General features: G+C 33.3%; 2 protein-coding genes across 3 annotated transcripts; both read left to right on the top strand.

Annotated features, from left to right (window-relative positions):
- The first annotated feature begins 1,569 nt into the window (after positions 1–1,569).
- Positions 1,570–5,908, top strand: LOC146927385 (uncharacterized). 2 transcript variants are annotated; one of them, XM_085700662.1, is made up of 7 exons: positions 1,570–1,689; positions 2,309–2,395; positions 3,679–3,824; positions 4,268–4,462; positions 4,616–4,675; positions 5,568–5,746; positions 5,779–5,908. In XM_085700662.1, exons 2-6 carry the CDS (start codon positions 2,314–2,316, stop codon positions 5,730–5,732), a joined length of 648 nt encoding a protein of 215 aa, XP_085556788.1. In that variant the 5' UTR covers positions 1,570–1,689; positions 2,309–2,313; the 3' UTR covers positions 5,733–5,746; positions 5,779–5,908. The 2 variants fall into 2 exon arrangements, with proteins under 2 accessions (XP_085556788.1, XP_085556787.1); XM_085700661.1 differs by having other exon boundaries at positions 5,568–5,908.
- Positions 5,909–10,590: 4,682 nt separating this feature from the next.
- Positions 10,591–14,985, top strand: LOC146927384 (CBL-interacting protein kinase 2-like). The gene is made up of 2 exons (XM_085700668.1): positions 10,591–10,721; positions 12,546–14,985. The coding sequence occupies exon 2, from the start codon at positions 12,915–12,917 to the stop codon at positions 14,310–14,312; it is 1,398 nt and encodes a 465-aa protein (XP_085556794.1). The 5' UTR covers positions 10,591–10,721; positions 12,546–12,914; the 3' UTR covers positions 14,313–14,985.
- The last annotated feature ends 298 nt before the right edge of the window (positions 14,986–15,283 follow it).

The raw sequence follows: 15,283 nt of genomic DNA, 5'->3' as shown, positions 1-15,283 counted from the left end.
ATGTTTGCCAAAGTTGCGATTTTGGCCCCTCACATAAGTGATGTGGGTGCCATGTCAGCGTGGACCAGGTCAAAAATGACCATGGGGGCCAAAACTGCAACGAAAACGAAACATAAGGGGCGGTTTTGTAGTTTTCAAAGATAGGGGGCTTTAATCGCAATTTTTGCAAACATAGGGGGCCAAAAGTGCTATTAAGCCTTTTTCATTTTCCCTCACATAGGAAAATTGAAGTATTTTTTCATTTTTTTTTAAATATAGCATGTGATTGTTTCTTGTCAAAAAAAAAAAAAACGGTCAAGTGTTGACCCGACTGATTGAAGTATTTTTTTCATTTTTTTTAAATATAGCATGTGCTTGTTTCTTGTCAAAAAAAAAAAGTCAAGTGTTGACCCGGCTGGTTTGAGCAGACCTCCGAGTCATCGGTTTATGTTGGTTCTGGCCGAATTGTGCCGGTTCATAGCGGCTCAATGACATAACCGATCTAATATATGGACCGAACCGGCTTACCTCTAGTTCACGGTCGGATTGGTTCGACCGACCGGTCTGGTCTGAGTTTTAAAACTATGTTTTTATTTAACGATATGATTATCATATATTAATGTCAAGAAGCAACCTTTAACCAAATGCAACGCATATTGTAGTGGTTTAGGTTGTGGGAGTCAAGCGTAATGTCGCATGTTTGATCCTCACGTATGCCACTTTTTTAATAAAATATTAGTTTCTTATGAAATCGGCCCGGTTCATATACCGTCGGTTCATCAGTTTTCACCGGTTCTGACCGAGTAGTAGCGGTTCACACCGAGCTAACTGCACAAACAATCTAAAGTTTAGACCAAACCGGACTGGGGGCCAGTTCCCGGGTCAACCGGCCGGTTCAATCTGAGTTTTAAAACTATGGAACAAAGTTAGAATCTTACTCTCCCTTTTTAAAACTTACAAAAATGAGTGTAAATAATCAAGTGGGTGTAGGTTGCTAACTTGCATTTTAATGATTTTAGGTGGGTGTAGTTTGCTGATTTACACATTAATGTTTTTAGATGGATGTAAATTAGCAGCTATATATATATATATATATATATATATATATATATAATAAGAGATTCATTGACTCCAAGAGTAAGTCTAAACACTTACTCCAAATCATGACCCTTCATTTTAATACTCCCTCCATTTCTTTTCTTTTGATGTTTTAGGACTTCAACTTTATTTCAAAACACAAAGTGGGTAATTATATATGTCTTGAGGTATGAGTTGTTAACAGACCTCTTCATTTGCTAAAAGACACCTGAAGACACTTATTACTCAAAACTTGAACCTTAATTTTCACGACAAAATTAAGTAAATAATATAAGAGATTAATTTTTTAATTGATAATAAGATTTTTGTTTCTTAATTGACAACAATTTAAAAGACCTTTTTTTAAGAAATTGTTGGACGAAACTTGAGGATATTTTTCAAGTTCATTTCATATCGTTTTTAACTGAATATACACATTTTATGGATATAACAAACCTCGAAAAATAAATTGAGTGAATTACGGTAAATTTAGTTATTAAGAAGTAAAACCTAATAAAATACAGTAATTTTTTCCGTTTACTGCCACGGTTTCCTTTCTCTTCTTCTCCAACCCCTCAATAGTTGCACCAAACGCAGATTTTCAACACGTTGCCCTACCCTCCTCCCTGAAAGGTATTCTCTCTCAACATTCCTCCCTCATCCTTTTTTTTATCTTGATCATATAATTTACCTCATTCATGAATTTCTTATGTTATATGAATCGGTATTTCATTAATCTTTGTTTCTATCCACACGTTCATGACACATAACTTCATTAGTGTTTTGCACCAACGTATTCTCCATCATGGTCTATATTATATCTATGATTTCAAATATTTTAGGGAGGAAGGTAGGGCAAATCAATATCGACACTTAAAATATGTTAGAAAAACAATATTTTATTGATTAAGTTATTATTTTATCCTGTTGAAAAACAAATCAATATTGCATGGATATTTTGGAATATATATATATATATATATATATATATATATATATATATATATATATATATCTCTTTAACAGACACTTATGATCGAAAGCGTATCCGACAACGACGTATGTGATTACCTTCAACTATGTCATGTTATAAAATTGTACGCGTGTCAACATGTTAAAGTTGTGTCCAGTCCAGTGTTTTTGTCTGTGTTAGTGTTTCATAGATTTGTAGCGCTTAAATCTTTTATTGGCTTTTGCCGTTTCTCTATAGGAAGTTGTTAACACTATGTTTTGGAATGCTTGTTTGTTACAGAGATTATGGAAAGCAAAATAGGGCTTTTATTTCTGATTTTGTTGGGTGCTGCTTGGGCTTGTGATGCAAGAGAGTTTGCAAACCCTGGTAATTAACAATGTTGGCTAATACTCATGTTCTTTTTTCTTTTCTTTTTTGCCTAGATGGTTTGAAGTTTATTTATTTATGTAATCTTAGAAGATGGTGTAAAGTACAAAGATTAATAGGTTACTTTTAGCCATCAATGATAAACAAGAAAATAATTGTTGGCATTCTAAACTAGCATATAGGGCGGCTCAATGCACGAGAATTCCGCTAGGTGAGGTCAGGGCGCCAATCAGAGAGATTGTGTCTAGGATTGATCTTCTTACCATTGCGCTTAGGCCAATAATATATAGGGCGAGAAACGACTTAACATAAGAAGTTGAGTTAGGGCTAGTGGACCCTCTCATGTGTAATTTGCAAATGAGAGATTAAGTTGAGATCTCTCACCATTCAAACTCATTCTATCTAAATTTCACATGTGTTTCTCTTTATGAATTGTGAGAGATCGTACTTTACTCTTTGATGTGTAAATTACACATGAGATGATCCCTTCATGTGAGGTTGGGAAGCCAAACAAAGAGACTGTTTCCAAGATTTAAACCTGGCACCTCGAGGTTACAAACCAAAAACCTTACCATTGTGCTAATGTCCACCCTTAGAACCTTGATTAAATTAGTCCAAATTACGCTCGGATTAAAATCTGATGCGGAAAAGAAGTTTCTAAGTATTGAGATATGCAATTTTCATTAGTAAGGTACTACCAAATAAGTGAAGTAGCCAAAAGAATGTGATGGAGAAAAATAAGATAAACCTATTGAGAAAAGGCATTCTGAAAGGCCAAAAAATCCAAATATTTTTGAATTGAAACAGACCCTTTTCACCGATATGTTACCTGTTCTTATGTAGTCGACTTTTTTTAGTATAGCCGGTTTTCCTTCAAAAAAAAAAGTGTAGCTTTTCAGCCCTGTATATAACCTGGATTCTGTTTCTGATTGTATGATATATCAGGAATTTATCGATCAAGCCTAGTTGATTGAGTTGCTTAGATTGATTTCCAGAGGTTCATGTATTCAATTGTTCCTTCTATGGTTGATATTTGATATGGTTCTGTTCATTTGATGGGAAACGAAGACCAATGCAAAATTTGTTAACTTCCCTTAGCCTATAATGTAGATGTATGAATTAATGAAATTTCAAATCTACGCCCGTTTCTTAAGTACTTTCGCCTATAATATCATATGTACATTTTTACACTTAAAAAAAAAAAAAAATTGTGCTAAACATAGTTAGAGTTTTGAAATACAAATGTAAAATCATTCATCTTTTGACATATCTTTCATATGCAGAATTAAACAAAAAACCAGATGCATGTTCAATTTGTGAGGAATATACTACTGAGATACTTGATTATCTAAAGGATAACAAGACTCAGGCAAAGATCATTGATGACCTTCACAATACTTGCCGTCATCTTCCGTCTTTCAGCGAGCAGGTTTGTCTCCTTCGCTTGATTCTATTTTGTTTACATGCGTTGTTGCAAATTTTGACTTGAGTTTTTTGCTTTTATGTTTAACATTTTATCTACACTTCTCAGCTCGCTTTTTATCTATACCTATATATAAAAGGGATGCCAAGTTTTGGTGTAGCCATTTTTTCTTCCGATTTTACTCTTCATTTAAACCAGTGTTGTTAAATGGCGAAATGACGAGGTGGGTTTTGGGTAACTGACATAGGCAATTTGTGAAGGAATGCCCACAATGGCAGCGCCATAGGTTGCAATGACATGTTTATATGGCTGCTTTTTTGCCTTATGCCATCCGACATCGACAACATCAATTTAATGAATTTATAGTGTGTAGATTTGTCAAGGAATGAGAACTTATCAGGCCTTATTTTTAACTCTTCTCTGTTTGTTTTGTATTGCACATTGTACAGTGCTTAGAATTGGTGGATCATCATGTTCCGATTTTCTTCTCAAAAATAGCTCTAATGAAGCCTGGAGAACTCTGCGAAAAGTTCCACCTTTGCGAGTCTGCAAAGATTTCTTCACAGGTTCATGGAAATAGTTGTGGCTTTTGCAAAGATACCGTTGCGGAGTTATTGGTTGAGTTGAATGATCCTGAAACTAAGGTTAGTGATTTTACTGCCGTACATTATCCTTCCTTAATATGAGGAGCATTAGAGATTCGTACCGTGAATCAAAATAACTACTTTCTGAATTGGTATTCGAATCTTATTATGAATCGTAAGATACATTACTAATACTTTATTATAAAATGACAGCTAGAGATAATTCAGAAACTACTAAAGGCATGCAATAATATGGAGAAGTATAAGAAGGAGGTAAAGAAAATGAGAACTTCCTTTTGTTTTCTCTTTTTTTTATTGAATTACCCTTTTATTCTTAAATGTCATTTTGCATGAAATCCTTTGGTTACATAAAATTAAGTTCCATATTCTTATTCAATTCATTAAACTACAATAGCTTGATTACAATGATTATCATGGAAGGCGAGACACCTTGTCAGTAATTTTTTATTTTTTTTATAACGACAAATGTTAGTATGTTAATTGTTATGTTAGTTTTCTTCTTGCTAGGACTTGAACCCTGGAACTTTAACTAGTTAACTCATTTAATCTCTTAGCTCTAACTAGTTGAGCTACACCCACCCACCCGCTAGGATAAATTACTCATAAACTGTGCCAAAATTTGTTTCCGTAATCTATCATGAATAGCTTATGAAAGTAAAATAGGAACGACTTTCGGACATATCATAAGTTAATTTTATACTCTTCCTAATATATGCACAAGCGTTTATACTATAAGTTGGAAAATAAGTTCTTTTGAACGTCCCCGCAGTGCCAAGTGAGCTACTACTTCTCTACTAGAAAAGCACAACAATACCAATGTTTTAAATCTGACCGAACCAGTAAATTCGCTGGTTTGTATAACCCCGGTTATACTGCAGCTCTGTTGAACTGGATTGAATCGGGGCTGAACCTTTTCAACCAGGGTTGGTTGAACCGGTTTATTTGTTGCCTATTTTAACCAATTAAACCATGACTCAGAAGTTTCACATGTTCGATCTCTTGTCTGCCTTTTAAAACATTGACCAATACAACGAATAAATATTTGCAGTTACGGACATGAAGGCGCAAGAGTACATAATTTTCATAATACATTCATTCATGTTTATATCTGATTTCGCATAATCTTCTAATTGTTTATTTACAGTGCAAGAGGATGGTTTTCGAGTATGGACCATTGATTCTAGTCAATGCAGAGAAGTACCTGAAGACAGCAGATATATGCACTACACTACATGCCTGCCCTTCTTCCACTATTGTTAGCCAGGAAGCTGCAACCATGGAAGAAACACCATTGTTTTCTGACTCTTAATCATGGAAAACTACATAGTGCAAAAGGCTTTAATTTTTATTTCTACTATATATGTACATTAAAAATCCATGTGCTTGAACCTAAATGTTCCCTTTTGCTGAAAAATATTAATTAACTTTCTGATTGTCAAAGATTATAATTCTGGAATGCCAACTTGATACTCCATATTTCTTCAACTGTGAGAGCAGGGAAAGTGTTTCGGAAAGGGTTTCTAGTTTGAAATTATTAATTTCCATTTATTTTTTTCATTCTTCTTGCAATATCATTAATGTGACCTATTTTATGTACATGTAGGTTCAAGCAATTTATTTCATGTGCATATTTTGTTACACTTTTTCTTTTCAAATTCTTGTTATCATTATGAACATGTGAAGCACAGACACTCCTCGGTTGAGGCGTGTCCCAGTGTCAGATAAGCGTCAGTGTCTAAGACCAACACGACACTTATGATTACACTGAATTATGTCATTTTCTCAAATTATTATCTGTATCTATGTCGTGTCTGGTGTCCTATTTTATGTACATGTAGGTTCAAGCAATTTATTTCATGTACAAATTTTGTTACACTTTTTCTTTTCAAATTCTTGTTATCACCGTGAACCTATGAAGCTCAGACATTTTATGGTTTGTGTTTCGGTCAGACATGCGTCAGTGTCTGACATCAACACGAAATCTATGATTATACTGAATTATGTCATTTTTTAAAATTATTATTTGTGTCAGTGTCTGTGTCATGTTCGATGTCCGTATTCATGCTTCATTGCTCTCAAATGCAAGAAAGACAAAGTCGAGACGCGTGAATGAATGAATATGAGAATCTAAATATGTTAGCTACCTACCATGGTCCCCTCCATGTGGACAAACTCCAGAAAGACAGCCAATAAAAAATTAACACGTGTCCAAATCATTGCACTTACACTTGTCAATGAAACGTAAGCGGGGAAGGCTCTACTTGGCTGGTGAAGAAGCTGTACTTCCTTCTGTTCCACAACATGTCACAATATTATTGGGTCAGTATAGGTGTCTCGTGGAAAGATCGTACTCATGCTTTGATTTGTCTTTGATTAACGTTAATAATACTATCATTAACATTTGATTTGATTGATTGGTGTTTGTTCATGAAGTACTACCGTTGTTATATTTCTATCTAGATTCATTGATTGTCCCAACAGACCGACCAAACCCACGCGTAATTGTTTTTATGATGACATCATACACGAGCCTAATAATGCTATTTTATGCATAGTTTTAAAAACCGGACCGGTGATCGACTCGGTAAGGGTATTGGGTCACTGGGTCACTGGTTCAACCACTGGATCATTGGTTGAACCGCATGACTAAATCGGATTGAATCGGTTGACTTGATCATATGACTCAGTATATATAACAAATCTGTTTTTGTGTTAAACTAAAATGAATCGGATGACTCAGTTTTATCCATATAAAATTTTACGATGTATTTGTTACAAAATGTCTAATTATTCACTATTAAAATGCATCTATACTTTTACAAGAACTAATATTGTAAAATGAATTTTCAAACAATTATTAAATAAAATGTTCAATTATTATTATTATTATTATTATTATTATTATTATTATTATTATTATTATTATTATTATTATTATTTGAGGGAATTATTAGATCTAATTATCATCATCATCATCATCATTATTATTATTATTATTATTATTATTATTATTAGACAAGAGTAAAGGAACCGATTGTAGCATTACATAATGAGACAATGAAAGGTGGCATTTCCCATAGGAAAGGTTAATCCTTTCCCACCAAGGGAAATGTGAATTTGAACCCTTGATATATTAATAAAAATATTGAATGGTTGAGATTGTCCACTTGCAACCCATTAGTGACTTTCTGTTTTTAAAGATTTCACAAAAAAATTGACCCCACATGATAAGGTTTAATGATATTTTATTTTATGGGCTATTAGCACAGTAATGAACAATGGGTCTATAGTAAAACGAAAATCACAAAGCTCAAACCAAAACATTCTATTGGAACCCCCGCCTACAAATTTCTGACTCTGCAATAAACCAAAACATTCAGTATTATTTGGTTAAATAAATTTGGTAAAATAATTTCAACCTCTTGAACATTGTTCTCAGAACTTAAAGCATTGATAATTTTTTTTTCTTCATTTTATTAAAAAATATGAATTCTACATATGAGTTTATTTAAAAAGAGGTACAAAAAGTGACGATGAAAAACTTTTGGAGGACTAAAAATAAAAATAAAAAATTGGAGGGAATAAAACGAAAAGTTTCTATAAAAGTATACAAATGAGAAAACAAATATTAGATCTAGACTCCTCATATCTTCATCTTTCTTTTAATATGATTGAAACAACAAAATGATGAATTTGAAAAAATGGGTTAACTGCTCCATCCACCATGAACCGCAACTGCTAATCCAGTGCAGCCTAACCATAGCAAGAACTCATTTTCTGACCTTTCTTCTCGTTTTTTCTTCTGTTTTTTACGTTTTACATTAAACCGGTCCGGTTCATTGAACTCGTCAGTTCACCGGTTTTGGCCGAGTCACACCGGGTTTCACCGATTCGATTGCACGGCCGATCCAATAAGTGGATCGAACCGAACATCCATCCGGTTCACAGTCGGACCGGTTCAACCGGCCGGTCCGAGCCGGTTTTTAAAACTATGGTTTTATGTTTGGAACACTTCTTTTTACACGTTTAAAAAGTTGATTACATAAATTTCAATATAGTTTTACAATGTATTTGATTTTTATAGCTTAATTAGTAAGGATAATGTATAATATATGTAAAGTCCGAGGTTCAAACCCCGCGCTACCATAAAAAAACAATATATTTGATTTTCTAATAAGTGTCACATCAACATTTGTTAACATTTTCAATTTTTTTTGACGTTTTTTTTTCTTTTTCAATTACATTGTAAAATACTAACAAAAAGAAAAGTTGTCAGTAACTTTTATAATAACTTTTTTTTTATTTTATATTATTTTATTTAATAACTTTTTTATTCTAGATGAACAAATTTCCATAAAGGTCTCACTTAAAAATGAATACTATTTTTTATGAGATAAAAATAATTAATCATTCCTAATTATTCAAAAAGTTTAAAATCCGTTTATATGTCATAGTCTGTGAAGCCCGGATATGAGATACGATACGGATACGATACTGCATCGATACGCCGATACGGAAAAATTTCAAAAATCAAGATACGATACGGCTGGGATACGTTAATTAAAAAAATTATATAATTAAATGTACAATATAATTATAACCATTTTTTTAATATGCAAATATATTAACAAACACAAGAAACCAGGCTCGTAGCACATTAACATAAATATAGATAATATTGATGATTAAGAGAGTGGTCATGAGTCAATTACATACGCAATATATACCAAAGTCGTCAGATACCAAGACTTTGACGGTGGCCAAAGTGGACGACGACCACTTTGGAAGAAAAAGTTGAAACCCTAATTTCTTAGAAAGGGAAAGATGCAATTGTTTGTGTGGTGTGGTGTGGGTCGTACTGGCACCAAAGAAAGATAAAGGAAATGTATATATATTATAGTAATATAATGTTTTTATTCTTATTTTTTACCAAAAAAAAAAACAGAAATCAAAATAACATAAAAAACACAAGTATCCGTGTGTATCAGGACGTATCGGAAAGTATCGGATAATTAATTTTTTAAAAAAATAAAATTTAATATTTGGATACTCTCCGGATACGTATCGGGAAGTATCAGGCAAGTATCGGTGCAGGATACGCAGGGGATACGGTACGTCATTCATTTTGAAGTATCGGGGCTTCACAGGTCATAGTTCATCCAGTAAAAATCTCAAAACTGTTAGGACGAACATCGTGACGTAGTTTTTTATGTTTGTTACAAGAGAGAAATTATGACGTGGTTTGTGACTCTTCTTTCGTGATACGAGTTTTCAATAAACGTTATCATTTTGTTTATATATATATATATATATATATATATATATATATATATATATATATATATATATATATATATATATATATATATATATATATAAAGTTTTGGCTTAATTAATGATTTGGTCCCTTAAGTTATTTGTTGGTTACATTTTGGTCCCATAAGTTATTAACGTTACAATTTGGTCCCTTAAGTTATTTGTTGGTTACATTTTGGTCCCATAAGTTATTACGTTACAATTTGGTCCCTTAACTTATTTTTTGGTTTCGTTTTGGTCCCTTAACTTATTTGTTGGTTTCGTTTTGGTCCCAAACTACTCCCTTAACTCTAATAACTTATGGGACCAAAACGAAACCAACAAATAAGTTAAGGGACCAAAACGAAACCAAAAAATAAGTTAAGGGACCAAATTGTAACGTTAATAACTTATGGGACCAAAATGTAACCAACAAATAACTTAAGGGACCAAATTGTAACGTTAATAACTTATGGGACCAAAATGTAACCAACAAATAACTTAAGGGACCAAATCATTAATTAAGCCTAAAGTTTTTAAATTTTTAATACTTTAAGATCCATATGAACCAACAAAACTAAAATTATTAGAGTAAACATTTTTCATGGCTATCCAAGTTTGAATTCAAGATTTTCGAGTATGAGATTTCATATGATGTTTATCCTTCTATCTACCATAAAAAAAAAGTAAGTAAAACTTTAGGTTTTTTTAGGGGAACTTTTGGTTATTTTTATTAGGGAAAAATTAGTTTTGATCATATATTATCATAATGACGTAATGATTTGGGGAACAATATATTACGTGAATCATATAGAATATTCTCTAATATTCTTTGGTTTTAAACCAACAGTAACTTCGTTGTCATCTTCTCTGTCAACTTGAGAATTATAGCCTCCACCTCATTCTTCTTCATCTTCATTTCATTTCACCCCAAAATCAGAGAACACAAAAATATTCAAAACAACACACAAATCATCACAACTCATGGCAAATCTTTTGTAAGGTAAATTTATAGCCCATGTCAATTTTCTTCTATGTTACATTATGATTTCGTTATTCTTCTCTTTGTTTTGAAAGTTTTAAAACTTTTTTATTTTTGAATTGATTCAAGTTTGTATCTGAGGTTTGAATCTTGATGATACTGCTTGATGATATATGTGTTATGACAATTTGTTACAATTTATATTAAATTATAGTCATTGTTTTGTTTCAAAAAAGTAGAGTCATTGCTTTGTTGAAAAATATTATGGTCATTGTTTATAGTTGTTAAGATCTACGAGACACATACACTCCGCTCCTCTGATTAGGTGTGTCCTGGTGTCGGACACGTGTCGTGTCACGTGTCTGACACCGACACATATAATTACACTAAATTATGTAATTTTCTCAAATTATTAACGGTGTCGACGTATCGGTGTCCATGTCGTGTGAGATGTCTGTGTCCGCGTCTGTGCTTCATAGGTTAAGACTCTCGCATTGAATGTGATATGACCTGAAAATTATAAGCGAGAGACATTATTCATCGTACAAGTTGGTTTTGTAGAATATTGAGTTATACTCATCCAAATTTTAAGATGATATCAGAATCCATTCAAGATCCGCAAGATCAGCCGCAATTGGCCACTCTAGTCATTCGCCATGTTAGTCCTTGGCGTCTTGAGATGTGATAAGAATCTCTTATTTGATGGGATATGACCTGAAAAATAGTTTATCAGTGGGAGTAATCCCTCACCTTACAAGTCGATTTTGTAGGGTTGTGTTAAGCCAAACCCAAATTTGATTCATTGTCATTTTTCCATTTTGGATTTGAAACTCACATGTTTCTTCCTTTGTTACATGAGAGAAGAAGAAATAATAAGGCTTAATTTCATGTTCAGACTTGAATATAGCAATTGTGTAATTTTGGTTGCTCACTTTTTTAATTGTGCTATTTTGATCTCTAATCTTTTCCACTTCTGCAATAAAAGGGTCTCTGAATTTCGGTTGTTTTGCCAAAATCGCACAGTCTTGATACTTGGGAGATTAAAAGTGGAATTAAGCCTAATAACAATCATAGTTGTGACTGAGCTACCTATATTGATTTATGGTATATGAAACTTGCTACTTTTCTGTCTTGCACACTACTAACATGAGAAGAAATATAAGAAAATTGACTTTTGATTTTTGTGTGTGGCAAATCAACTACTAACCTTGCTTATTCTCATGAATTAAAGTAAACAACCATAGAGCAGCTGTAGGGGATCTGTGTCTGTGGTGACAAGGACTTGATGATATGGTGTGAAACAATCCAGAAAATATCCATATAGGCTACCATAAAGACATTACGTTGCCGATTTATTTATGGTTATATTGTGTGTTGTTCGACCTTAATTTTCTTTTCCTTCTCCAGTGCCATTAAACAATGCCAAATACAAGGTTTTAACTGGAAAAGATGTGCCGTGAGAATAACTTTTATTGATGTATGCATTTAAAAACATGTTGCAAGTCTCACTTGTTACACTTTTTACAAGTCCTTACATATCAATGTTTTGTATTATTCTGGATAGCCATCATCAGATTGATTAATGTTTATTTCATCTACTTATTTAAGCTTGTTTTCTTTTCAACTGTCACAAATCATTTATTCAAAAATCTCTTTCAACAAATATACTTTTTGAGAGAACTGTTATCAGTGTATGTGTAATGAATATCTTTAAATAAATAATGATTAGATATAATATATACTTCAATTTGATTAGTGCTGATTGTGTCCATAAGATTTTATGTAATTTATTTCACAGGATTTGATTATGCGTTACTTATCAAATTTTGCTTGTCTTTCTTTCAGGCGTGCTGGTGCTTGTCATTATAAGTTCTGATACTCGGAAATTTAAAAGATAAACGAGTTGCTGGTTTTTTCCGTTATTATTCTACGGAAGTTTTACAAATTCTGTATTCTTTGGTGTCACACCAAAATTCAGGGAATGCTGAAAGATGTGCTTTCTAGTTAAAAACTCTTTTGCCGGTGCCAACGAGGCTGTACTGCCTTCTGAGCTATCTTCAATCATCCTTGATGAGATTGGATGTTTAGTCCAATGTCAATATCTTTACCATGCTCAAGTGATTGAGGTTGCTACAGTTCTTCGCGATTGTAAGATTTCTTGAGAAGCGGCTTCTTGATACTAGCACTCGATTATACACAACGTTGTTACGAGAAATGGAACGAAGCGGAAGTGTGATTATGCAACGATATGAACTAGGGAAATTATTAGGACAAGGAACCTTTGCAAAGGTCTATCATGCAAGGAACCTCAAAAACAACATGAGTGTGGCCATCAAAGTTATTGACAAAGAGAAGGTTTTGAAGGTTGGGATGATCGATCAAATTAAGCGTGAAATTTCAGTGATGAGACTAATCAGGCATCCTCATGTTGTTGAGCTTTATGAGGTAATGGCAAGCAAAACCAAAATTTACGTTGTCATGGAGTATGTAAAAGGTGGTGAGCTATTCAACAAGGTATCAAAAGGAAAGCTGAAGCATGCCGAAGCTAGGCGATACTTTCAGCAATTGATCAGTGCTGTTGATTACTGTCATAGTAGAGGTGTTTGTCATCGTGATTTGAAACCAGAAAATCTTCTGTTGGATGAAAACGAAAATTTGAAGGTCTCAGATTTCGGGTTAAGTGCTCTTGCCGAGACTAAACACCAAGATGGATTACTCCATACAACATGTGGCACCCCTGCGTATGTCGCTCCGGAAGTGATAAACCGAAAGGGATACGATGGAACTAAAGCCGATATATGGTCTTGTGGCGTTATCTTGTATGTTCTATTGGCTGGTTTTCTTCCATTTAGAGATCCGAATTTGATAGAGATGTATCGGAAAATCGGCAAGGCAGATTTCAAGTATCCCAACTGGTTTGCATCGGATGTACGCAGATTGTTGTCAAAAATATTGGATCCAAATCCAAAGACAAGGATATCAATTGCCAAAATTATGGAAAGTTCTTGGTTCAAGAAGGGGTTAGAGAAACCTATTTTTCCTGACTCAGACAACAAAGAACTAGCTCCTTTGGACGCTGATGGAGTATTTGGGGCTTGTGAGAATGGAGATCATGTTGATCTGTCGAAACCTTGTAATAATTTAAATGCCTTCGATATCATCTCCTTTTCGTCAGGTTTTGACTTGTCGGGTTTGTTTGAGGATAATAAAGAACGAAAGACAGAAGTGCGGTTTACGTCTAACAAGCCTGCTTCAATCATCATCTCCAAGTTTGAAGAAATTTGTAATCGTCTCGGGCTAAAAGTGAAGAAAAAAGATGGAGGTTTGTTCAAGATAGAAGGTTCCAAGGAAGGAAGGAAAGGACGTCTGGGTATCGATGCAGAGATTTTCGAGATCACACCCGTTTTCCATTTAGTCGAGTTGAAAAAGTCAAACGGTGACACATTGGAGTACCAAAAGCTTGTGAAGGAGAATGTTAGGCCTTCACTTAAGGACATTGTTTGGAATTGGCAAGGAGAACAACCACAGCAATTGCAACATGGAGCATTGCAGAAAGAGGAACAGGCTTCTGATTCTGGCATATCAGAAATTGTTTTACCACCAACTACTTAGTTAATGAATTTATATCCTTAAATTGGTTTTTGTATGATTTATGCTTTTGCATTATGTTCTTGGTCTCAAGTGTACACTGTCTTATCTACAATTGTCACATTATAATTGTGGTTTAAGCATGTGTGTATACTTGCTCAACTTGTGTACTTGATTGCTTTTTTGGCTCTTTGGCCTTTGGGTCTTCTGTACTCTATGTAATTTGACTTTGTTGGAAACGGTGTTTGCATTTTGCAGCATAAATGATGGCATGATGAAATTGCAATAACTTTTAAGTCATACTTTATTAATTTTTATTTTTTTTTGACAAAAGTCATACTTTATTAATTAATATGTCATTTTTTGTTAAAGTGCTTCAGATTCCTTTTTTATCTTTTTGGTCAAATCAGATTCCTTTTTTATACTAATAATAATGTTACTGATGTGAAGTATCCGCGGACTTTGTTGATGAATAATTGTTGTCAGAGAAACCTGAAGTAACCATTGACTTTGTTGATGATTAATTTTTGTCAAAAAACCTTTAGTTATGTCTTTTCTTCCAATTATGTGTTTTCCATCCATAAAACACAAACTTGAGACTTCCCTTGAAGGTATCCACACCTAGTTCCACTCGGAATGCACTGTTGGACCTTGCTTCAAGGTTATATTAATAGCTTACATTGTTTATGTCCTTAAATTGAAGTGTCTTTTCCTAAGTTTTCTTTCATTTAGTTTGTTTTAATTCAGTTAAATTTTTTTGTCAATAAAAATTAGTTAAATTGATGTGTCTTTTTCCAAGTTTTTTTTAGAAAATTAGACTGATATATTTCAATGATATCTCAAATGATACAATAGCTAAGTTTAAATAGATAATAATCTAAATCTAACGGGCTTACTTAATAAGCCACATATGAAAATAAAAGTAACTATTTACACTATTATTTACAACACTCTTTCTGAAAGTGGTAAATGGATATCTATCATTCCCAAATTGC

This window comes from Medicago sativa, chromosome 4, assembly GCF_051527215.1.
Source record: "Medicago sativa cultivar Bolivia chromosome 4, Bolivia_mono, whole genome shotgun sequence".
NCBI lineage: Eukaryota > Viridiplantae > Streptophyta > Magnoliopsida > Fabales > Fabaceae > Medicago > Medicago sativa.
Note: the sequence above shows the minus strand (reverse complement) of the source record. Positions and strands in the feature narration are given on the sequence as shown.

Coding starts and splice junctions, on each gene's coding strand:
- LOC146927385 (XM_085700662.1), top strand. CDS start 2,314: ATGGAAAGCAAAATAGGGCTTTTATTTCTGATTTTGTTGGGTGCTGCT. Junction 4,463..4,615: donor TGAATGATCCTGAAACTAAG/GTTAGTGATTTT, acceptor ATAAAATGACAG/CTAGAGATAATTCAGAAACT. Junction 4,676..5,567: donor TGGAGAAGTATAAGAAGGAG/GTAAAGAAAATG, acceptor GTTTATTTACAG/TGCAAGAGGATGGTTTTCGA.
- LOC146927384 (XM_085700668.1), top strand. CDS start 12,915: ATGGAACGAAGCGGAAGTGTGATTATGCAACGATATGAACTAGGGAAA.